Source organism: Falco punctatus, assembly GCF_963210335.1.
Source record: "Falco punctatus genome assembly, chromosome: 11".
Lineage (NCBI taxonomy): Eukaryota > Metazoa > Chordata > Aves > Falconiformes > Falconidae > Falco > Falco punctatus.
The window spans coordinates 20,062,651-20,086,967 of NC_137591.1; the positions used below are offsets into that span (position 1 = coordinate 20,062,651).

The following is a 24,317-nucleotide window of genomic DNA, read 5'->3' on the forward strand; positions in this document are numbered from 1 at the left end:
GAAAAAAAGCCCTTGAACACATCAGATTTACTTCAGCCAGGTCATTTTCAAGGACCTGATGAGTACGTACTACACAGAGTCCTCACATAGTCTTAACCTATTAACTATTCTTTCATGTCAGACTAATCAAGGTTAAAAACCGCAAAAACTTTCTGTTCTGAACTCACATGTGACCACATCAAGGGACTCTGCTTATGCTGAGGATTATTAAGCCTGTTGGACAGGTTATAACCATGATGGCTGCCTTTCCCAGAGGGCCTCACGACGTCATGACAGTAGCATAACATTTTCTGATGATTTCTAATGATTTTCTGCATAAAGCAGACTATTCCTCTAGACCCTTGTTTCCCAACAGCAGGAACCACTCTTTCTGTTCCCTACCAGAATAGCTGCTGCAACGTTTTGACATCTGATGCTGAGGCAAAGGCTGCAGAGCGTGAGTCTCCTCCTGCGGCAGCGCGAGGAGCTGTTGGTTCCACCAGAATAAGGCTGTGCAGTCTGTCGAGTGTTTCTACATCTCTTCAAGCTTTTTTCTTTGTATGTGTTTCTGTAGCCAGACACATAGCTCTGCGTGTGTACAGATGACAGATGTGTTTACATTGCTTTATAGGTGGAACAGTGTGCAGGATTACATCTTGCCAGATGAATGTGAAACACTGAAGTAGACTTTCACACACTTAGCTCCAACAAAATGCCTTTTAACAGTTGTTCCGATGTACAGAATACCACTTTCCATGACAAAATCTTAAGTGCATATTGTACTGCTGAAAGTAAGGTGCTTAAAGTAAGAAAACAGGATATAATGAAAGTCAAATTCACTGCATCAGGAAAAGAGGGAAACTCTGTTCTTTCACCTATTGCTGATAGTAACACTTTGGGGGTTTTTTTCTATATTTCAGAGCCTGAACCAGTTCAATTTTCCCAAGTGGCAGTTTGCTCTTCATGATGTAAATCTGCTAAGGATGTTTGCACGTAAGCTTTGAAGAAAGTACTTCTAAGTACTGTGCCTGTAGCATTGACACTGATCACCTTTTTATTTATCTTAAGCGAGCAACAATTTTCAAAAGGTGCACTACAGATTATAAGGACAGCTTTGACAAGCCTAGAGGAAAAATGATACTGGTTTAATGCTTTGGGGGTTTTGGAAGACTGCAGAGTACAAACTGTCATGAAGCCAACTTAACATAACTGTTTCCTTTATACTCTAAGGATTCACAAGGGACTTCACTGCTAGCATACAGGAAATAAAGTCTGTTGTGCTAGAACAAGACTTTGTTTCTTACAATTTAGAAAACTACACAAAGTTTCCTTACAGGAAATGTTACATTCATACAAATTCCAATATTTATTTGTAGACAAAAATTGCCATTCACATAGCAGGAAAACTAGATGAAAACAGACAGCATAGACTTAAAGCCATTATGAGGTATTGGTGAAACAGACCTGCATGACGGCAATAAATACAACTACACAAAAATGTGCTTAAATGTAGAGATAACTTTATTATTGTTTCCTTTTCCAGTACCAGCCTAATTTCTTAACAGGAATCTTTGAAAATAAATTGCTACATGAATGCATTTCTTCAGTGAGGAGCTTGCAGAGTTTATTTTAGGTAAAGCTTGTCTTCTGTTGTTACACTATTCGACCAAGATATATTGACTTGGGATATTTTTCCTTTAGATCAGGCCACTGAACGATGAAATAATCCGAAAAGTAGTACAGAATCTTTCCAGACAGGGATAAAGTTTCCACACGGCAGATGCTCTCTACATACACAATGATTGCTCTCTTCATTCCTAGAAGCCCAAGAAGAAGAGCAGATATACAGACAGGAACACATGTTCCTGGTCCATTGCACAATATCTAAAAGAGATGAAACATTTTACACAAGTAAAGCACGAGGTTTTTTCATATGGTGAAGAATTAAAAGTGCACACATTCATATAATATTACATTAAAAAAATATTTCCAAAGATATTTTATAAAACAGAAGAGGCAAGTGAATATGAAAAAAAAAAGGGTGGCAGGGGGTGGGGTGGGGGGGAACAGCACAAACAAAAGGAATTATTTCAAAGTAGCTACCAAAAAAGATAATCTTTCTTTACATGTCAAGGAAGAGGAAAAGAGCTCTGAAAGGGCACAGTTAATTTCTATGAAGGAAGAACTCCCTGACTTGTGGCTATGTAACTAAACCAGCTTTCAACCTCAGTCACAGCTTTGCGTCTCAATCATGAGATCTCTGCACAGATTAAGGCATAATAAGGCCAAAGAAGTTTAATTAGGCTTACTAAACCTGGGATCCAGTTATAAACCTCTTGAACTTTGGCTTAAGTCAGCAAAACACTGAAGAGTTCAGCAAAAATGTGCTGATGAATTAGGACCTTCATCAGAATCTACCAGGGTACATTAGGCACTCTACTTAGGCATCAAAATTGGTTTCAGGCAAGATGTTTCTTAGTAAATTTAACTACTACCGTGGAATCAGCACTTTTCTGCACAGCTGGGGATTATATGGAAATAAAGAGTTCTTTTATAAAATCATGGCCCTATATTCTATAAACTCACATGTCTTAACTCCAAATACAGCAGTACCTGAAAGATATATTGGTGGGGGGAAAGAAAAATACTAGTTTCTGTTTCAGGGCCGTAGCAATCATTTCAGAGTGTTTCCTTCCCTGCTTTGTGGCAAGATCCCACTGATGAACTGACTAACAGCACCTTGCCTCGGTCAAAAGCAGCAGCAGTTTTGATGCTACTGAGTTCCAAACTATCACCTATACTTTCCTTTGCCTTTAAGATGATGCCAGAAATCTAGCTTGGGGATGTGATGACCGTGATGCAGGGTTTTCTTATCAGAATCAACAGAATGTAATACTGTATGCAAAATTGTTCTGATTTTATTGTTGATCTTAATTTAACTATTTATTCATGCAAGATTTACTGACTTTTTCTTAGAAGTCCCTTATAAGCAACAGGCTGTATACTGGTTTAATTTTGAAATTTTAGGTTATCAACAGCAACAAATACTTGTATAAGAAAACTGCAAAAGTGTAATTCTTTTATATTAGCAATTATTTAGCTAAAAGGCAAAGAAGCTGAACACTTCAACTTTGCATACTATATTTTTGAAATCAGAGTAATATACTATTGTTTCAAACCTGCTGAACCTGATTGCAAATAAATCCATGCTGGGACTTTAAAACATACTATACAACTTGCTGAGAAGGAAGATCTGGTTTTTATACATTTATACATGGCAAGCAAGGATATAACCACACACGCTGCCTTTTCTTATTTCAAAGAAACGTTTCCATACCTGTGAACTAAACCATGCATTTTGCCCTATTTCTTGACAAGTTTGATGAATTTGCACTGATGTTGATTGTGCTACTGGTACATGGCTACCGATATTTCAGTTAAGGCATGTTTAGGTATCTCTATTTGTAGTAACATTTGTTACTGTGGTGTAAACATAGGAAACAACTTGGAGCATTCTCCTGTGTTTGCAGGCAAAACCCACCAGGGTCCCTGATACGGAATCTGGTCTGTTTCAGACCAATACATAAGAAACACGAAAACAGACCAAAAAAGTTATTTACTACCTTTTTTTTCTGTGAGCTGAGTATTCAGTCTGACTACTGATTTCAGATTCAATATTCAGCTTTAAGCAAACAGATAAAAATGTGCACCATTGCTAAACAGAAAATCCACTTTCTTTTTCCTTTAGTAGAGCTACCTAGAGTACAAATATTGTCTGATCTTCATTGCTTCCCAAGCCCTTTTTCTGTTGCATTAATCTCCCCTGTCCTTTCTTCAGTGTCTTTCATTTTGATGTTTCTCTGTGCTCTACCCAGCCCTCAGATGTCTCCTCTCTTCCCTGGTTTTCTTTGTGATCTCCGGTATTCATCTCCCTCTGCATTCCTATTCCCAGGCGCCCTTCCACCTGTCTTCCTTCTGGACTTGTACTGGCTCTGCGCTCTCGTAGACTCCCTCCACTACGTAAGCTCAATCCAGTCGTCTAAAGCAAGTAGAGAGTTTCACTTTGGTCTCTTACTTTCCGCAGTCTGACATGAAAAAATACCAGTCGCAGACATGATTTAGGTCAGGTAGGCATCCTAACATTCTCCTTAGCCCAGAAGTTGGGAACTGTAGAACAGGTTTTATAAAAAGCTGAATTATTACAATCATGGTCTTTATCAAGCCACTGTGCCATATGCTTCATCGTGCTTCCCTCCTCTATTAAACTTGGCTAGAAGCTCCAGTCTTTTTGGTATTCTTGTGTTTAGATGCACTCACAAAGGTAAATGCTAGAATGAATTCCAAACTAAAAGATCATGAAATGAAATAGTAGTAAATGGGTCTATTTGTGAATCTATGTGTAGCTTTAAAGGCCACACTGAGTTGCTGTTATTACTTTGCTGAAGTGCAAAACAGAAAAGCGATAATCAAAATTAAAATCATGATAAACTACCTTTACTATATCCAGGTTTTAATATAATGCACTCAGTTTATACCTTCTATTGCTTTCTTATAACTTGTAAGCTGCTTTTCAGATGCCCTTTGATTAATGGAAAAATACTTGCATGCGGGGAAAAAGGATGAGGAAAATTATGGACTAGGCATCTCTAAAAAAACCCATGATCATAACTCACGTCCTCTGCTCTTTCCCCTTCCACACATATTGGTTCAAACAGGACAAAGGAGATGTGGTTCTGCAGGATCTCTGTATGCAAAATTCCCATAAAATACTCATCTGCCTATAGATGTTCTTGCTCTAAAATCCCTGAAAGAGACTCTGGTACAAACCTGCTGAAGCCAACAGACAAAGAGATACCTATCTGAATTTGGGGTCGTGATCTGTAAGTCAGAACTATTAATCAATCTTTCTGATCATTAAAAATTAACCTTCAGTTAACCTTCAGTACGTGTCTGGAGACATGTTGTACCTAGGACTGGTGCAGCTGCTCATGTGTTGGAGTGGCAATTCCCCTCCAAAAATCTGGTCTGACCAGTCCTTACTTACTCCCTCTCACACTGTCAGCAGGAATGGAGACCAGTATTCCTTTTGCTTGGAATCTAACATCATACAGTCAACTTCTGAGAAAACAAGTATGCACATTACTAAGAGGAACCATTGTGGAATCTTTAAGCTAGAAATGCTGCTGTCCTGCTGCTGACAGTATTCAAAGCTGTTGATGGTGGAAAGGAACTGAATCATCTACAGCCTTCCTTAAACATGTAAGAGAAGATGAGCTGTCCTACTAGTGAATTTCAAAACATTGTTCAGAAGTAAATTTTGGAGAATGATTGATGTCTTCCACCTTGAAAAGACCAAGGCTTTTGTTTTTCCCCTCCAGCAGAATACAAACATCTCTCAGGGAATCCAGTGGCAATCATTAGTATGCTGTGGAGAAGAAGCAGGCATCTATTGGGCAAGAAGGGACCAGGGCCTCTACAAGGTCACAGGCTATTCAGGGTAAGTGTTTCCCAATATCTGTTTACTTTAGCTACAAGACTGCCTGTAGAATATTTGCATTGCACGAGGTCTCGCTGAGGATCTCCAGTTTATTTGGTTCAGCCTTGCTTGGTGAGGTTTGGAGACAATTTTTGTCTCACCTTTGTGACCTCTTGAGCTGCAACTGCCTAAGGACTTTCTTGGTCACTGGACTATCTGACTTTGCTGCCAACAAACTGTAAGGGATCATTCCAGAAGCCAGTGCTACAGGTCTCCCTACACCATTTACGTTCACCTCTAATGCAAGAAATGTCCAGGTAACTGTTATATTGGCTCACTGGCTGCCTGGCTTCACAGGCCTATAAACTAAATCCTACATACTAAAATCCTCCAGCAATTAAATGTAACTAGACTTTTAAACAGTACAATAAACTAATCAATCTGTATATTCATGGAGGTTTAAAAGTAAAGGATCAGAATACGACACTTATACTTAGCAACTCTCTTGATAAATCTAATTTCATATTAATCACTTTAATATAAAACCAGAATAGTTCTTGCCTTTCTGTTTCAGATATTTTATACAGTCATTGAAAGAAAACAAGCTAAGCCAGCAGTCTGGCACACTGGGAACACTGGCACATGGCATCACTGCTGATAAAAGCTGCTTTAGTGTTGGTGAATGCAGCACTGTAGCAGAGTGACATTTACCAGCTAAGACACTGAAAGCATAGCTCACAGCTTCACTGGGATTAAATGTCAGGCCAGTGGTTAAAACAAATATGAGTAAAGCAGAAAGCTTGCAGTTTTTCTCATAAATATATAAACATACATTTGCTGTATCTTTACTGAACAAGTTACAACAGTCAAAGGGAGGACTACATAAGTCCCCTTAAACTTAGAAGAAAATGGAAAACTAATGTGAGATTTGCTTTGCATAAGAAACTGTGAACACCTGCTGTTCTCCTTAATGACTTCCACAGAGATTGCCCTTTGCCACCTGGACAAGAGTAGAAAAACTGCCCAGCTTTCTGGGGCTGGGTGGACTTGTGGTGGGGGAAGGCTACTTGCTGCTGCAGGATGATACACATATGTGAGCTGAAGATTGCTGTTTGCCAGCTATGGAGTAACCTCCTGGAGCACGTTTAGGACATTGCTTGGGCCTCCTTAGTCTTGGTAATGTTCCTTTCCCCACAGTGTTAAGTAACTGGAGATAAGGGAATAGAATGGTGGTGATAGAAAACTACTAAAAGAGGCAAAGGTGAGTGCAGTGATACAGAACTGACCCAAGCTGGGCTAGCAGCATGATCTTTGTACACCCAAGCAAGTAAACAGACCTACTTTTTTTAACAAAGTAGGAAAAAACTCCAAACAATTAGCTATTTTCTACTTATTGAGGAAAAGCTGTGGGCCTAAAGCAGTAACTTATTAATAATTTTTTGTGTGTGTGTTTTTGCTGGACTGCTAAAACTCAGCTTTTGTTGATAAGTACTTTGTTTCAATGGCTATTTAACAGCTGGAGACAAAAAAAAGAAAAGCCAAGGAAATTTGAACAGCCATTCCTGATATTTTAAGGAAGGTAAGGGAAAAGGGGATTAAAAAATGACAAAATATCAAAGAGAGGAAGTGGGAAACCAGTTTGAACTATGACCAAAAAGAAGTTCACATCAGGAAGAAAAAGGAGTTTTAAAACACAGCCATATTGCCATGCTTCCTAAGAAGGGACCTGAGAACAAAGCTTGCCTGTTTGCAAATAAGACTTCATTCATAAACAAAAAAAAACCCAAAACAAATCCCTTAATTCCTCTATCAAGAAAAAGGAGGAGCAGAAACCAATCTCACTTGGCTCTGATGAAAAATTTACACTATCTACAGATGTGCCAAAACTCCTCAGCCAAAGGTATTTTCAGCAGAATGCTCCTTGATGTGGACAGTTTGACAGGTTTCCACCTTCCTAGGCAAAGTGAATTCTGGCTTTAGAATGAGTCTTTGAAGGTCAGAAAGGAAACGCACCAACTGGAGAAAGCAGCTAAAGGGATTGTCAGTCTATGTGTGTTATATTTTTGTTTTCATTGTGTGTTCTTAGTTGAGGACAGATACCCAAATGCTGGGTTGTTGGTAGCTGGACTTGTATAACAAAAAAATGCCAAACCAAACACACACAAAACCCCAAAACAAACACAAAAAAACCCAAACCCAAAGTGCCATAGCAAGTTACAATACATGGAAACCTTACAAAAACCAGCTTTTAAGAAATGCTAGAAATAACGGTGGACAAAAATAATACTCCTGATACCTTTGTGAAAGGCTTAACAATAAATGCAGTTCATTAACACACAAATACAGAAAACTAAAAGGGTGTAAAAGACATGGTCTTCACTCAAAGAAAGCCTCCTTCGTGAAACTACAAATCTGACCAAAAAATAACCTGAAGGATCTTTCAGAAACAAGGGAAATGGAGTACAGAATGACTCCAGTGACAGGGAAACTAAGCAGTCACATTTAGTGAAAGCTGAGTAGAGGTCCTTGGACACTGAAAGGAAAACTAAAAAAAACCCACTGTACTCCTTTTTATGTCGGGGCTAGTTTTGGACTCCTGCGTTCACCAGGTAGGTGCTAGGGGTTTTGATGTTTCAGGAGTTTACTGCCTTTTATGCTTTCAGAGTGGAATAACCAATGTTTTTGTTTGTGTGTTTTTTTGTTTTGCTGGGGGGAGGTTGTTTGTTTCTGTGGCACAAGAGAATCTGCAATGAATTCATTTGTATTCTGCTATGTAAATTACAGTATCTCATGAGCTCATCAGCCCTTGCTTGTTTTTAGTATCATGTTACTGTTTTGAAAACTTCATACTAATGCCCTGTGAGGTGAAGAATCCAGCCGAACATTTTTTTCCTTCACCTGCAGAAGTACGGAGTGCTACCTGAAAAGGCAGCTGTAGTCTGGCTTCTCAGCCTCAGCTGTTCCTATTCCTGCCCCGTGATTCACAAGGCCCAGGTTTCACCGGCTACTCAGTGTTTCCCGAACAGCCCCTGAGCCTGTGGGAAACACAACTGCAGGCATTACAGCCCTGCAGTTGTGGGACCTGCTTTCTTAATATTGGAGATGCTCTAACTGTGAAATTAAATTAACAAACCCATCAGTGAACAGATACCTCAAATTTTAACTGGAACTAGATTTACCTGATGAGCTCGTGACCAAGATGCAAGCTTGGAGAGTCAAGAAACCTGGGCTGTACTCACAGCTGTGCTGTGGACTTATCATGAGATTTGGGGCAAAGTATTTACTTTCTCTCACGTTGGTATTTCTTACTTTAACACCAGGAAAACAATAGCTTACTCCTCACAAGGGATGCATCAAAATTCCTGTATGTCCTTCTCAGTGAAGATCTCCAGGTATGGAGAGTATTGCTTTTATTAGCATGCATTTTGAGTCAGTAGCATATTCTGAGAATAAGATAAAATATATGTGCTATTTTCTTTTGACTAGAATTATTTTTTTAATACGTTCAGATATAGCAGGCCCTATTTATTAAGAATCAATTTCTGCTAGTAACTCTGACGGCAACTTTAGTTCACCTGGATGGTGAACAGAAAAACTGTTACTTTTTCTTAAATGAGATAACTGTAAAAAGTATCAAGAAATACATTGCTCCTCTACACAGAGGTACTGCAGTTATGACAGAAACAAGATCTCTTTTATGGAATATAAATTTATTTAGTAATCAGAAAAACAAGACAATTCTGAGAATTTACAACAGAAAGGGATTTATCCTTAACTCAAATACTTAAGTGTGTGGGAGGGAGCGTTCTTATTAAAGCTCTTCTTGCTAGTCTAGCTCTTTAGCATGTCTGAAAATTCAAGTTTTGAACCTCAAGCAAAACTACGTTAGACTTGTTAATATTTTTAAGGTGTTTTTTTTTTTTAATAAAAAATTAGGAACCTTTTCCAACAATTCTTTATTATTGTTATTGATGGGGAGAAAGAAGAATTTCAGGTACTGTTTGAACAATATAAAGGTCATTAAGCTACCTACTACTTAAAGATCTTCTTTTTGAAGAATTAAGATCTTATCCAGTTTGCTTCCCCCCACAACCTGTACATTAAACGAGCTAAAACTTCACAGCCTATTTGCTGTTTGAACTTACCTGTGGAATGCAGGCTAGGACAAAATAATCTAGATGTGTAGTTTGATATAAATCAGACAATCAAGTAGAACTGAATTATCCCTGGGTACACTTTTATCTTCTACTGTCTAAATCAGTTGAATCATCTGGGGTGCAAAAAGATAGCTACAGCGTTCTATAGGAACAGCTTGTGTTCAGGCTGGTCAGCAGCTATAGCTTTGTAGCATTGCCATGAAAACCTTTCTAGTCCACGTCTGTATCTTGTTGGTACGGTTCCCATTGTTGTTATACAATACACACAGTAGGTGAGATGCTCTTCAAAACAAGCAGAGGCATGTGTGGTCTTACAGGCCGATCATGGATCTTATTTATCCTGGTTAGGTAAATGCCAGCATGGGGAAGAGGGAAGTAGAAGAGAAAGGACTTAAATTAGCATACTGTGCAGTTGGGTTTCTGACATGCACTGTTTTTTCCCCTGAGTATTATTTTCATCGTAGGATGAATTATATTGGGAAGCATGACCAACCCCCTCGTTTCCATAGCTCGCACTTTATAAAAGCTTGGAGAGAGGGAGACAAAAATCCTACCTAGTGGATTTTTCTATGGGAGAAAAGGAGAGCTTCTACAAAACCACTAGGAACTAGATCTGACAACAGGATTTAATGGTAACAGCACCAGGTGTTGTCATTTCTGCCTTCTAGGCACTTAGTGGCCTGAACCAAAGTTACCAGCCCAGTGTCCTCAGGGGCAAAAGAAAAGAAAAGAAGTCCAGCTGATATGATCTGGATCTGAACCCACATGCATAGTGAGGGAAGCTACTAGTTTCTGGATCTCAGCAGAGCTCAGGAGTTCAGCTATGCATGTGGCTATCTGACGCTGTAAAGACTTAAACAGCTCAGGTCTGTTTCTGGGTATGCCTAGGGGCTTTACTGATGAAAAGGCAGATAACTGGGGCCATTAAGAACCTCAGAAGTTAGGCAATAGTTTAGTAAGGAAAGTCTGAGAATCTAGATTTGGACGCATAAAGAAACACCGCAGGCTTGGCTTTTTTTTTTTTTTTAGTATGAAGCTAACCTTAGGCACACTACTTAGCTGTCTCTATTTCAGGTGAAAGGTGGCAGGTCCATCAGTGGGATTAAAAGGTCTTTGGAGTGGTAGTTTCCATCAGCATACTCCCCAGCCTAACTGCCAAATGTAAAATGAGAAACATAGAACCAATGAATGGAAAATACTAATAAATGACAGGTGTGAAAGTAGTACTGATGCCCAAGTCTGTGGGAACATTAGTGTTGGTTATTAAAACATTAAACTAACACCCAGACTGTCAGTGGGACCAACCAAACATCATGACCTCTGCCAGAGGCTTGTGTCAAGAAACAGTGGCAGCAGTGAATCTTGTGAGAAACTGTGGGAGATAGATAGAAGGCTGGTTAAAAAACTAAAAGATTGCCAAGGCAGATGCAGGCTGGAGAATAAACTAAGTCCTTAACTACGTGTTCTTGTTCTAAATGTCACCTTGGCTGAGTCTGAACCTGACCAAAGTCTCTTGGTCAGAGCACCATGAGAAATACCATCTAACCGTACAGACCCTACTTAAAAATAAGGGCTTATTTCACCTCCTGATATCAAAGACTACTGCTTATTATAGCAACCTGCTTCTACTCAAAAGGAAAGGAGAAATTACATCCAAAGACTGATGAATATAATCAAACATATTACTAATAATGGCCTAAAATGAGCCTTTAATTGCAAATCTCAATGTGTGTTGCATTAGTCAAGCATTCATTTTACTAGAACTTGAAAGTGGCATTTTAAGTTAGCTAGAACTGATATTTTTATACGTATACAAACATCTTTGAGGCTATTGCCTAATCACTGCAGCTGGTATAGCAAGAATCTGCATCAAATACCTGCCTGAAATGTCTTCACAACACAAAACTTAGAGGTGTTAGCAGTCTGTATCTGCATACCAGTGGCCTGCTTCCCAGTGGCCTGCTTCAGTGGTCACATTCAGCAAGACCGTTTACTTGAATCCATGCTTTATAACATACATGGAAGTGTGACCAGGGTGTTCCATTAGGTTCATAATGAACCTGATAGCTGATGGGTTAAGACTGACCAGTCTTTAGTATAGACTCTGCTTCAATCTAAGCTGTCAGTTCATCTTTACTGCTACTTCCATCTTCTGTCTGAAACGTGGTGTCTATAAGCATGTCTAACTGGCGGTCACAGAAAGAGCAGAGCTACAACCTAGCTCAAAACTGACTGTTTTGAATAGCTTTAGATGTTTATCTGTGCTCAGCGGTGGCTGCAGGGTAGCTGTACACAGCGCACAAGGTAGAGGAGGGATAAGACTCGTATTTTCATTAACACTGAGAAGTTAAACACAAATTTTGATGGGTTAACTTTGTTTTCTTTTTAGACTATATGATTTGTGTCACTGAAGGTCTTATTCTGATGTTCTTATTCTTCCTTATTTTGACTGTTTTGATCCTAGAAGAACAATAGTACATCAGACATATTGTCAATCTGGTTCAGAAGAATTATGAATAGTGGGGAAAGATTCAGTGTACAAAAGAATGCACTAGCTAGTCTCAATACTGCATTATACAAAGTTCACTTGTTATGAAGTGAATAGAGAAAAAACGCTACCACCCAGATTTTGTAGCTTTCCACAAAGTTCTAATAAGAACAGTGATATATAAGGACAGTAACTTACTATTCGTCATAGTAATTTGTTAAAGTGCTATGAACTTAAGACATTTTAGGCAGGGCACAAAGAATGGAAAATCTTAGCTAAATGAAATAATGATCTCCTTTCATATTGCTTACTGTGTGAACACTTCTGTAACAACTCCAGAAGCTTGTAGTGAATTTAACCAGCCAGGGGAACAGGCATGTGTGATGGGATGTGCAGTCATAAAAGAATTGGTAGAGTGCTAGAAGCATAATGAGCTGTGGAGGTTTCAGGCTTCTAGAAGGAAGTTTAAAAAGGAGAGACTCATTCAATTGACCGCTGGCGGGGAGGGAGACAGCAGACCTTGTACTTGCTGTGCAAATGTAAACTTCTTACTACAGACTTCCCACGGGAAGGAGGCCCTAATGTGGAAGGACTGCTGCCTTTGCCTGATTTAACCCAGGTTTTTCCAAATAGAAGTGATCTGAAAGTATCTGTTTATTTCAGGCAGTAACAACTGCTGAGAATGTTGTCCAGAAAAGCAAAAAAAGTCTCATCCTAAGGGTCCAGGATGCACAGTCTACTAATGAATGGAGCTTTACATAGCATTTCTGCACAGTTCTAGGTGAAATTTAATGTAATTACATTAAAGGAGAGCAAAATGCTGACCCAATTACATAGCCTGTCTATGGCTGAGAACAAGGACTGGATGCAATCTCTGTACAGCTTACTGCTGTGTGGTGCACGCATATAAATTCTTTTCAGTTTTAATTTCAGCTATGCCAGAATGACCGGAATAATCACATCTGGCAAAAGGGCTGTATCACCTGAAGACCTGACTTCAGAGTTAATAAACTGGCCCAGAGACAAGGACAATAGTTCTGTAAGCAGCAAGAGAACTTAAGACTGGTTTCCTCTGAACTTGTACCTGTGGACGGACTTCAAGCATATTATAGGAAGGCCATAACATTAGTTTATTCCTTCTTAGACATCAAATGATCTATGTAAGATTCAGTAATTTTCTCTATTTTTGGGAAAAATCTCTGTGCAGCTTGTCTAATTTTCTGTAACTAAGAAGAATTTTCATCTTTCCCTAGAGAGCAGATCTTCTAACATCTCATTCTGGGTTTACGTTTCTTCTCAGCTTTTCTCTCAATGAAGGCAATAAAAGTCTCTCTTCTCTAACCAGCTGCCTGTTTTCACGGTAGGAATTTGCGGTCTTTGAAGATATGACTGTATGTTAAACCTGGCTGCAGCTGATGAATGGTTTTAAAAGCTTTTCTGGGGGAAGAAAGGTGTAGACAGTGTGTGTTGGCACAAACCTTTCTTTCCTGGAATTCAAGGCTTCTGCATAGGAAGCCTATCTAAGGTTGACACGTAAAAACTGCCCAGCATACATGCAGAACACCGACACTTGTAGTCCTATAATTTTTGGCTATAGGAACATAAACGAATCATCACTTCTGACATCTTAATTCTGTTACTTGGCTTAATATATCTAAAGGGACTTAACTTAGCAGAGTGCAGATGTTCATAACTCAGAAATGGGCCTCTTGAAGATGATCTCAAACTGAACAACTAAGCTAACTTTTACATTTCTTAAACTCTCTGGGGGCCCATTTCAAGTGTGGGTCAAGTCCCGCAAGACAGCAAAGGTCTCCTGGAAGTTGTTCAGTTCTTTCTGAACTCGCTGTCTTGAGGAAGGGTTAGATGGAACCGCTTTCTCATGCAAAGTAAACTAAGAAGCTTTGCCAGAACGTCAGTGTGAGATACAAAGGGGACACAGTGCTCATGTAAATAAGCACATATAAAGTAATTCCTGTGCAGTTATATTTTCTGTTTCCCCTTTACAGCTATTTTGGCTCCACAGATATGCTAGTTATGCCAGCCTAAGCCTATCTGCTCCAAATCTTGCTTTTGTGCACCTAATGGTTTCAGGCTCCCTTTGTAGTACTTCTGCATTCCTTGAAAACTGCAACGTTTCTGCTTTTCTCTAGCTTTTGGGTGTCTGGAGGACTTCAGTCATTCCTTCAAACATGCACATGTTTCTGACACGCCTAAAATAGAGTGTAAGGATTTAGGAATCACTCATACATACAAATGACTTAGAAGCAATTAAAAGCTGTCTTTTCCTCCTGCAGTTAAACAAAAATAGTTGCCTAGACTGAAAATGTACAGTACCCATGAGCTCCACTGTTTAAAAATACGAAGCTCTCAGCATGATGTAATACTGTGCTTGTTTCTAAACTCGGGTGTTGATTTCCATGCCAAAAGCTGTAGATGAGTCCTGTAAATGCCAGGATTTGTCCCATCCTTTAGTTCTTTAAACTACTAAGCATTTCATTTTGCCAAGGGTATGAGGAGTTGCAATTCACTGTGAACATTTTCTTCTAAAGGTGATTAAATATTACCAGTTGCTTCACATACCACATATAATCATTTCACTGGCAGTCTGAGGCATTTTAATCCCTGAATCACTATACTTTGATAAATGTTTTAAAATCTTTACAGCTCTCAGACTTACCATATTTTATAGAATCCTTAAACTAAGATATGCATACAAGTAGTAGTATGCAAGCAGCTTTCAAGTGGTGTAAGATTTGGCGTAACACCAGAGGTGCTTTTGCCAGTGGCAGTTACCAGATGCTATTGTGGTTGATGATGGTATCTGGCAAAAAAACACTTGGAAACTCCCTCCCCTCAAGCCCTTCTCATGTCATGGATGACTCTTTGGATAGCATTTTGAGTCAGTGGTTCCCTGAAACACTATAAAGGGCTTAAGGGCCTTGCTAAAATGTATCCTTCATTTTACAAGGACAAGTGTTTTTCAAAAGCATTAGGCTTTTACCAGTTTATTACAGTTTATCAACTCCAACACCATTTCTAATAATTCTATGTGTAAATCCCACTGTCACTTTAAATTCTTCTTGTAAACAGAGAAACCATGGAATTAGATTAGTAACTTCCTGCTCTTCTATGATGTGCCCTGTTGACACTTTTGGTAATATATTAAGCTACACAGTGAGATCTTCCAGTCAATTACTTTTGCAATAATAAGTAAAAAAACCACGCCACCCCCCAAAAAAACCCCAAACTAAAACATTAACTAAAACCAGTGGTGTAGCAAAGTGATTCCGAAATTTGTTACCCATGTTTGTTCTAAGATGTCTACTTCATGTAAACATCCCTCTGCTATTTCCCCTCTCAAATTAAAACCACTGTAAAAAGAATAGTAAGCCATCTCTTCCTCCTGCCCAACTTTATCTCCAGTTTTCAGAACAGGCTTGACAAACAAGATCTGCAAAAAGCTACCTCTGTTGCTCTGCTCACTAAACTGCTCTGAAAATTCCAGCAAGTAACTTTTGATCTGTTAGGAACTGCCGGTACTATTGAAAACAATGAGATCAAATTTATTCCCAACTTCTCTAAACGTTTAAAACATCACAAATCTATATGAGCCTCTTTAGAATTAGCCATACACTTCACAGTGACAGCTAAAAAATAAGTCTGCTTACAAAGATCCTCTATGGGTGTATATATGCTGCTACTAAATTATGAAAAATATCTTGAAACTGCACAAGTTTTTACAGGTTTCATTAAAATATTTTAAACCCCGTACCATATTAATTTGAAATTCTGCTAAAATAATACTTTTTTAAAAAAACTCGTTTGGATAACTGACTACTTAAGATAGCAACAACTCTAGCAGAAAGCCACCTTTAACCAAAATTTCTCTTAAACAACAGTAGAACTTAAACTTGGGAGTCCAATGTGCTGCCTTTTGAGTCTTGGATTAACACAAAACTTTATTGATTGCCTCCCTCTATTTTAGTTCTATAATCTGCCAGCCCTGTATGCTTCTGACTTGATTAAGCCTGTGGAATATTGTAATTAGCATGAGAGTGCAGTTTTGTGAACAGCTTGAAAAAGTTACTGAAGTGCTGAGGCATTGCCATTTCAGCAGTGATGTTTTTTGTTGAAGCAATTAATGCTAGTCAGCCAAAGACTAAATAAATATGCATGTAGCTGAAAAGTCCAGGTAAGCACAAGAACTGAATTTGTATGTATTTTCTGCTGGTCTGAACCTGCCTGTTCCAGACCGGTCATACCATTTCAGGAGCAAGTCCAGCCAACAGGACAACCAGGTTTTCAGGCACAGTTTGTGCTGTTGCAATCCTGAAGAGATAGTATCAAGAACCTGCAACCTTGTTTTTGCTAGCTCTACCAGCATTAACAAGGGAGTGACATGCTCTCTGATGTTACCTGCAAACTTTGAGAGGGGAAACTAGTATATGCTGCTCTAATTCACCAGCAGTGCAACCTGTTCTTTCTTTCTTGGTGTATTGCTGCTATATCTCTTTCAGCTTTAATTTTACATTCAAAAATACTTTTTCTGAGAACCATAAATCTTAGCATACATATGCAATGTCTCGATATTACAAATGCTTTTATGATTGAAGATAAGCAAGTTCTCAATAAGTTAAAATTTACTTTACCTACCAAATCTGGTTTCCATTTGCAGGTCAAATGAAGGGAGTAAAGCATGGAGTACAGGGTTGTTACCACTGAGGAGGTCCAAGATTGTCTAACCTCACGGCTTCTGGGAATGCTATCAAGGGTGAACTAGAAGAAAGCACGATAAGCTGAATTGTTATTTTTTTAAAGAATGTTGTTGCTACTTCTATAGTTATTAGATCTGTCTATGCCATCTTTTTTTTTTTTTTTTAATCTAGCTTGGAAATGTCTGGGTATGAAAACTTTTCTTAGATGCCTTGTTTAGTGTCGTGCTTAACGCTCCTGGCAATAAAGTAAAATGTAATACTAGAACTGTATATCTATTTTTTAAATCTCGTCTCACGTTACTTTAAAACATTCCTAACGTAATAAACAATTCGGCTAGAGCAGCTTCACGCGCAGTATGTTAACGTAGCGCCCCACCTCGTGGCCACCGAGACACAAGTCTGGGTCTGATTAGATACAACCCCAACCCGGTGATACTCTTCTGTCTCTTGCCTGTTCAAATTCTTCGAGGATTTACATTGCACAAAATGTAACTTTTCTCAGTTAATGTCCGGTGCACACTACTAAAAATGTAACAGCAAATATCACTATCCTTTAAACAAGTACTCAATGAGTATTCGAAAGATACGCAAAACGCATATTCAAAATGCAAGAAAATTGCATAAAGAAACAGGAAATAACACCTTATCATTAAATAAAAAATAAGCGTAAGAAATCATTTTCTTTGTTCTTTCCCTAGGAAAAAGTAGAGCTTATTCACTGTGTGTAAAAGGCATCAAATTAATAAAACACATGTGTTTTGTCTCGGAACACTGTAAGCAGTTAACTGCAGTTAGGTTTCTTGTACTCTTTGCAGATGACTGATGCAGAGGAACTACACCTAAGAACTACTGCTACATCAGAAGTTTTGATTTTTGATTGTTTAAATGAAAGACAAATATAATAGCTGCAGTGCACTGTTCATTGATGTTGACATATTGTTTAGATTGCTTCGTAGGACCGAAGATCACTACCAGTCTGGAAGAAGTCATATTAGGAGTGAGAGACCCTAATTATCATTATAAATACTGAAAATTCCCCAGTTACTTAAAATATACCATTGCTAATTGTCATAGTTTAGCTCTGGTGATGTGTGCCCAGGAAAGATTACGTTGTCAAAAGCTAGCTGTACAGTAAATACAAATTACAAATCAGTCTTGAATAACGTGGAAAGAACAAAAAAAGCCCCAACACTTGCAAATGCAGAATATTAAGTTAATTTTCTTGACTGAAATTACCCTGTTTCATTGTGATAAGGTTTTTTAATTGCTGTGATAGTGGAAAGCATTAACAGATGTTACAAACTGTTTGTTTTATGTTTTATTTGCAGGTGTTGAAACTCTGATTGCATTAGTCTGATAACAGAATATGGAAAAAAACATGCCCTCTGCTCCCCATTCAACAGGATTCTGGTTATCGCTGCCTCTGTTTCTTAAAGCTTTGGAAGTGTTCAGGTGATAAAAAGAAATGCCGTAAGTGGAGTTTAGACCCTTGCATAGTATTTGGTCCTGCAAGGAATAAGTGTATGATAAGGTGGTTTTAGGCAGATCAGGTTTCAGGGGAACTATGCAGATGCTCCCTTCACTGTAAGAACGGTGTTAAACAGTATTTCCCAAAAAACTGTATGTAATTTTCTTCATCATTAAAAAAACAATTTCAGCAAAAATTGGCAGGGACCCCAAACAGTATTAAAGTAGAAATTTAGTTGCAGAATTCAAGTAAAGATCACACTGATTTTATCTATAATCTTCAAAAAACATGCTTGAAACTCTGCACATCAGTGCTATGTCATATGTTAGGACTTCAGCCCACATGTTAACTCTTAAATATTAGGCTGAGAAACAAAACTGGATTTTGTTGTTGCTGGTTTTTGTTTGTTTAAAAGCCACTGCCAGATACTTTTGCAATCCCAGCCTTTCATCTGATGGAGTACTGCTAGTATTCCAGACAAAGGCATCTCCTGTATCTTTTGCTGGAAAACTGCAGAGTACATGTCTGATATCAGAAGCAGACAAATTGCTCCCCTATATTCTATGGTGTCACATTGTTGCATTTATTTTTCCTTACATTTTTAGTGGAGTCAGAAATCTTTTTGTTATTTGAAGACAAATGTTCCAAACTGGGAAGTCTATAATGGTTGACTGGGTACTGCAATTTCAAAACCAGTGATGTAGTCCTTTACCTAGTTAATGCTGTTGTTTTGCAAACATGCCAGGAGAAGTTGGTGGAAAACTGATACTGCTGTGAACTACAATAATATGCTCAACTGAATGTACTGCAATGCTTGCAAAGAAACTGGGTTTACATAGGTGTTTTTTTTTTTATATTGAGCAACAAGGTTTCTTAGCATGATACCTCTCATGAAACATAAAATGGAAAAGAACATGTGGTCAGATGAGCACTACATGAAGGTTAGTTTATCCAGTTGCTCATCTTGGACATGACAAATATGGGTATAAGATCCAGTGAAGAATTCATGTTCTTCAGTCAACAAATCTAAGTTGTCTTTCTGCTGCTAGAGTAGGTTGGCAGGAGCTGAAGCAGGTTCTCTGTGCTGAGCACAGAATGTTCCCTGAGTAACAGCTCTGAGGGCATCCATGTAGAATAGCCGTGGTTACAGGCTGAGGGCAACAAAGAACAAAAAGACAAGTAATAGCAGGACCAGACACTTTTTGTAGGAGGCATTTTGGACATCTCTTTTTCCCTCAAAAAGACTTAGTGGGTAGAGGCGCAGCATTTTGCTTCTTGTAAGCAAGATGCTCATTCTGGCTTCCTTACCTTCTCCCTGAATACTGTAGCTTTTAGAACTGGGCTAGACCACAGACCAAAAAGAAATATTTTGGGGGGGTTTACATTACAATTTGTTAAATGAGTACACTGATTTCACCTTGGGTCACTATTGTAATGTCTTCTGTCCAGTCCTTAGTTCTGGAAAAATTTACTTTCCTGATGAGAAGAGAAAGGGAATGACCACAGGATGAAGCATTCAGACTTTTTCTTTCAATTTATTCAAAGCTGTAAGAAGCTACTAACACATGATTTTTAAATGCTTGATGATCTCCAGCATCCACGGTGCCAAAACACATACTACTTGAAACCATAATGAAAGTTAGCAGATATATGTTATAGGCATGTGACATTTACTTTCCAAAAGTTATCTTCCACTTTCACTCTAAATATTTTTGCTCAGTGGAAAAAGAGTGGTCAAAGGAAAATGTTATCTGGACAGCAACCTTGGATGCAGCCAAAAATGTTCCTCTGACTTTCAGTGTTGAAGGAAAATACAGCTACCTGATCTTTTAGGAGTTGGAGGGGATATGGAAGGGAAGCTGCTTAGCAAAACTAAGTAAACTAGTGGAAAATAGCACAATCTTTTAATACTCAAAATACGTATTTTTAAGAAATTTAATAATCTAGGGTTGGACATTTTTCAGAGAAGTGAGTATGACTGTGTGAATGACTAATTAAAAAACAAGATTTCTCTGAACAGCAAATACCTCCAGTCACTTTACTAAACTTTCATTCTTGATGCACAATGGGAGAAGAGATAGCACGCTCAGCTTTAAACAAAGTCATCTCCACTTCGTTCAGCAGCTTGTGGTAGACAAGGAACCTTCATCTTCCATGGGGAAGTGGGGTAAGCAAACTTAAAAATGTCATTCCTAAGTGAGCCTGTTGCTCACCTCAGCAGCAGCTGCTTTACATTAAAAGGGTTTTTTTCTGAAAATCATTGGTACAGTCCTAAAATCTTTTGTCCCAGTAGCACTTCTGAAGACAACAGAAATATCAGAAGTGCACCATATGAAATCAATACCAGGTAAATAATTATTGTGTTGTACTACTTGCTCAAAAGGACTAAGGTTTTTGTAGTTAGACCATTCATTTCCATTGTACTTATTCCAGTTTCTGAAAAATAATATAATCTTTCTACTGATTTAACTGGACATCAGGTAACACTTTAAGTCACCAGAGTCATACCGCTGGCTGTTAATCATACAGCAGACTAGCTCAAAGCAAGCAAACATCTAATAAAAAGATAGACAAGGTAATTTCAGGGTTTTTTTTCCCCATGATTTTTAGGAGTTCAGCATTTGCTCCGGTCATCAACCAGAAAACTATCTGATATCAAGAGGTATTGCATAATTTCTAAACATGTGTAACTAAATGCTTAATTTTAAAATCCAATCAAAACACAGTCTAGAACACAAAAATAATACAATTTCAATTAAGGTTTCCTTAAATAAAATACTTTTACATATAATTTCTTAAAAAAAAACCAACATGGCACCAAGAGAAATGCCAAAATAAAAGGAAAAAAAACACGATACTTCTGCCCCAGTATTTTTATAGCTAAAATTAACACTTTGATGGCTAACTAGTTCAAAAAATTGAGAGATTTGTTTTCAGCATGCATGCTTTTCTTGAGCAAGACATAGTCTTCTTTGTACAGTCACTTTCACTACAATTATGTTCCCTCATTGCTTTAAATGGACTGAAAGGAGGTAGAGACCATTTTAAGAGAAAGTAAGGAAGGTGGTAGTGAAAACTGGTAGCAACAATGGCTTTTGCTATTTTTAGGTATATTTACTCTGCATTTTCAGTGTCTTTCTAGCACAACATTAATCAATAGTGTTTATTTAGTTCGCTTTTAGAACCATAAAACAAGTATGGACGGAACAGCACCTCTAGCTGAACTTTAGTGCAAGTGACTATCAATACCTAGAAAATCAAAAGCACCTGCTGATCTTAAAAATACCCTTTTAAAGAATCACTTCGAAATTGCCTTTAATTAGAATGTCATGTTAAGATAATTTTATCTTACAAGAGCATATTTAACAAGTTACCTGAGAATTGGGGAATGTTTCAGCCCTTTTTTGTTCAAAAGAACGTATTTTAGCTTCACTCATCTTATCTGAGTTTGCAAAAATATAATGTCTAGGAGAGTATGACTCTGACAAACAGCTAAGTAACCTCAGGATTTCTGTTGTGTGCCCACCTGTAAAAACAAAATGAAATGCAGTTAGTATATGAAAGATTTTGTAACTTTCAGTTTCTTCAGCTAAATCAGTCCCTTTTCCTTTTAAGACCTCTTAGTACTACTACTTTCAGCAACACACTTCTGAGAGTGGAGGATTCAGTTAAAGGATGGTTGAGACTGTTTAAGTAACATGGAGATGGTTCAGCTCTCACTGAAGCCATATTGATGGAAGTTCTTCAGTTAAATAGGATTGAACCAGGATCAAACAGAAGTACATTTATGTTTAACATCCTGTACATGACGCAAAAATGACTGGGCAAAGAGTTATACTGTAGTCCATGCTCAAAAGCCATACCATGGTGCAACAGTCAAAATGAAACTGAACAGCATCCAGCCTAGAGCTGCACCACGGGAGCGTTAACTCCCACTGGCCCAGTGTTCAGTCCTACAACCTGTAAGAGCAGGGGCTGCACTATCCCAGCTAGTAATACTGAAATGAAGCAGGCAGCAAGTTCGCTCTGCAGCTAGCCAGTGTAAAAGCTGAGTGCTGACAGAAGAAACAGTCCAGCTCCTGCCAAGTGCTTTAACCGCTGCCCTTGGACAGGTGCTGACAACCTTCTAACTGCAAGGTCACTTTGTTCAGGTAGCTAAATTGGCTCTAAACTGGAGAGAAGGGGAGGGTGTACTTACTGGGGTTTTGGGGAGTGGTTTTTGGTTTGGGGTTTGGTTTTTTTTGTCAGTTGCGTTTCCTGAACAGGAATACCTGTAATGGTGGAAGAGGGGAGAGGGAAGATGGTGTGCGTAGGTAAAGTGGAGCTGGCTCATCTTTTAACTTTTGGGCTGGATTGGCTCAACATCAAACCATACCCCTAAGTATGAGCATAAGCGTTTACTAGATGTGTTACTTTTTCACTCTGCTGGAAGTTGAAGACCGAAATAGTAAACAAAATGTATTCCTTCTACCTCCTGCTGTCCAGCATCATTAGCCTCCTAAGAGACCTTTGCTATACAAATCAAGCACTCTTAGCTGGCAAACCCACAAGCAACAAGAGCAACGATGTTGCATTAGACACAAGTTTGCCACCTTTCTACAGAATTCTGTGCACTACTTTTCAAATGTGTTTGGAGGGATTTTCTTGTGAGTGATGGTTTCTTGAAGGTTTCACAGATTTTAATGCAATCATCTGAGTATTCACAGAAGAGCAGGAGATTCCTACTTCAAAGAAGTCTTGAAAAATAGGCTTGAATGTTATATGAATCTTAACTGACTTGTGAATTATTTCATGCAGTAAGCATATGTTCAGTGAATGTATTTTTGTAATATGTACAAACTGGATTCCAAAGGACTGAAGGAAAACAAGCACGTTTCCAGCCCTGGCGGAAGTAAAGTGCCAGTCAAACTCTGATTGCAGAAAGCTCGTGGGATTATCACTCAATTAGCCAGTGCACAAAAACTACGGAGATACTGAGGTCATGAAATCAAAGCCTGCCTGGATTTGTCAACTGCAAATTTTCAAGGTAGTCTAATTCTGGGAGGCAAATTAATTGCTCTGCAGCTCTGGGGAGGTAACAAGGAGTAGCAAACGCGTGTGTGTCCCCTTAGTGTGGGGGTGACTCGGACAACGGTGCTGCCTCTGTCAGACTCATGTGAGGCTCTCGTAAGTAAAGCACAGAAACGTGGTTCGGGTAAAATCACTACAAAACACCTCACACGTAAGGGGGGTCCCGATCTGTGGAACGCCTTGCCCTGAATCGCCGCCAAGCCCCTTCTGTCAGAAGTTCCAGCAGCTGCACAGGGCTGTCCTGCATCAGTTTTAGTCAACGTATTTGTTAATGATTTCGGGGAAACGCATGTGCTGCCCGATGAAAAAGTTCAGAAACCAAATCGTAAGGCACTAATACGGCCGAAAATGCCGCAAATAATATTGAAGCTTAACAGTTGCTCAAATCAAGAGCTAAAAAACCCAAAGGCAGGCGGCGGCCCCGAGGGCGCTGGGCCCGGCGCAGGTGGGGTCCAGGAGCAGCCGTCGCGGCCAGAGCGGCGCAGTCACAGGGCCGCCGGCGGGCAGGCCTCCCTCAGCCCGCCTCCCTCAGCCCGCCGCCGCTCCCGGCACACACCGGCGCGGCCGCCTCGGCCGCCTGGGCCCTCGCTCCGCGCTGCACGCCGGGAGCCGTAGTTCCCGGGGCCCGCCGCGGAGCCCGCTCCCGCCGGCAGCAACCCCACTCACCGGAGCCGGCCACCACCAGAAGCCTGAGGGGAGGCGTCCGCCGGCCGTGGCGCCTCCTCGCCAGGAGCCCCAAGGGGACGAGCAGTAAGAGAAGGAAGAGGAGCAGGAGGGCGACCACCCGCAGGGGCTCCATGGCGCGGCCGGAGCCGTCCCGTCGCCCCGCTCAGAGGCGGGCGGTGGCACCTCCCCCGTACGGCAGCCGGCGCGGCTCAAACCTCCCTGCGGCTCCCTCAGGGGAGCGGGCCGGGCCGGGCTCGCGGTACGAGCGTGAGCGACGGGCGCTGAGGGGCAGGCG

General features: G+C 39.6%; 1 protein-coding gene across 3 annotated transcripts; it reads right to left on the bottom strand.

The window, feature by feature from the left end:
- Positions 1–1,477: 1,477 nt before the first annotated feature.
- ALG14 (ALG14 UDP-N-acetylglucosaminyltransferase subunit) lies at positions 1,478–24,158 on the bottom strand. 3 transcript variants are annotated; one of them, XM_080407506.1, is made up of 4 exons: positions 24,023–24,158; positions 21,661–21,812; positions 16,757–16,879; positions 1,478–1,863 (listed from the first exon to the last, which is right to left on the bottom strand). In XM_080407506.1, exons 1-4 carry the CDS (start codon positions 24,153–24,155, stop codon positions 1,633–1,635), a joined length of 639 nt encoding a protein of 212 aa, XP_080263632.1. In that variant the 5' UTR covers positions 24,156–24,158; the 3' UTR covers positions 1,478–1,632. The 3 variants fall into 3 exon arrangements, with proteins under 3 accessions (XP_080263632.1, XP_080263634.1, XP_080263633.1); XM_080407508.1 differs by having other exon boundaries at positions 1,478–1,796; positions 16,753–16,879; XM_080407507.1 differs by having other exon boundaries at positions 16,753–16,879.
- Positions 24,159–24,317: the final 159 nt, after the last annotated feature.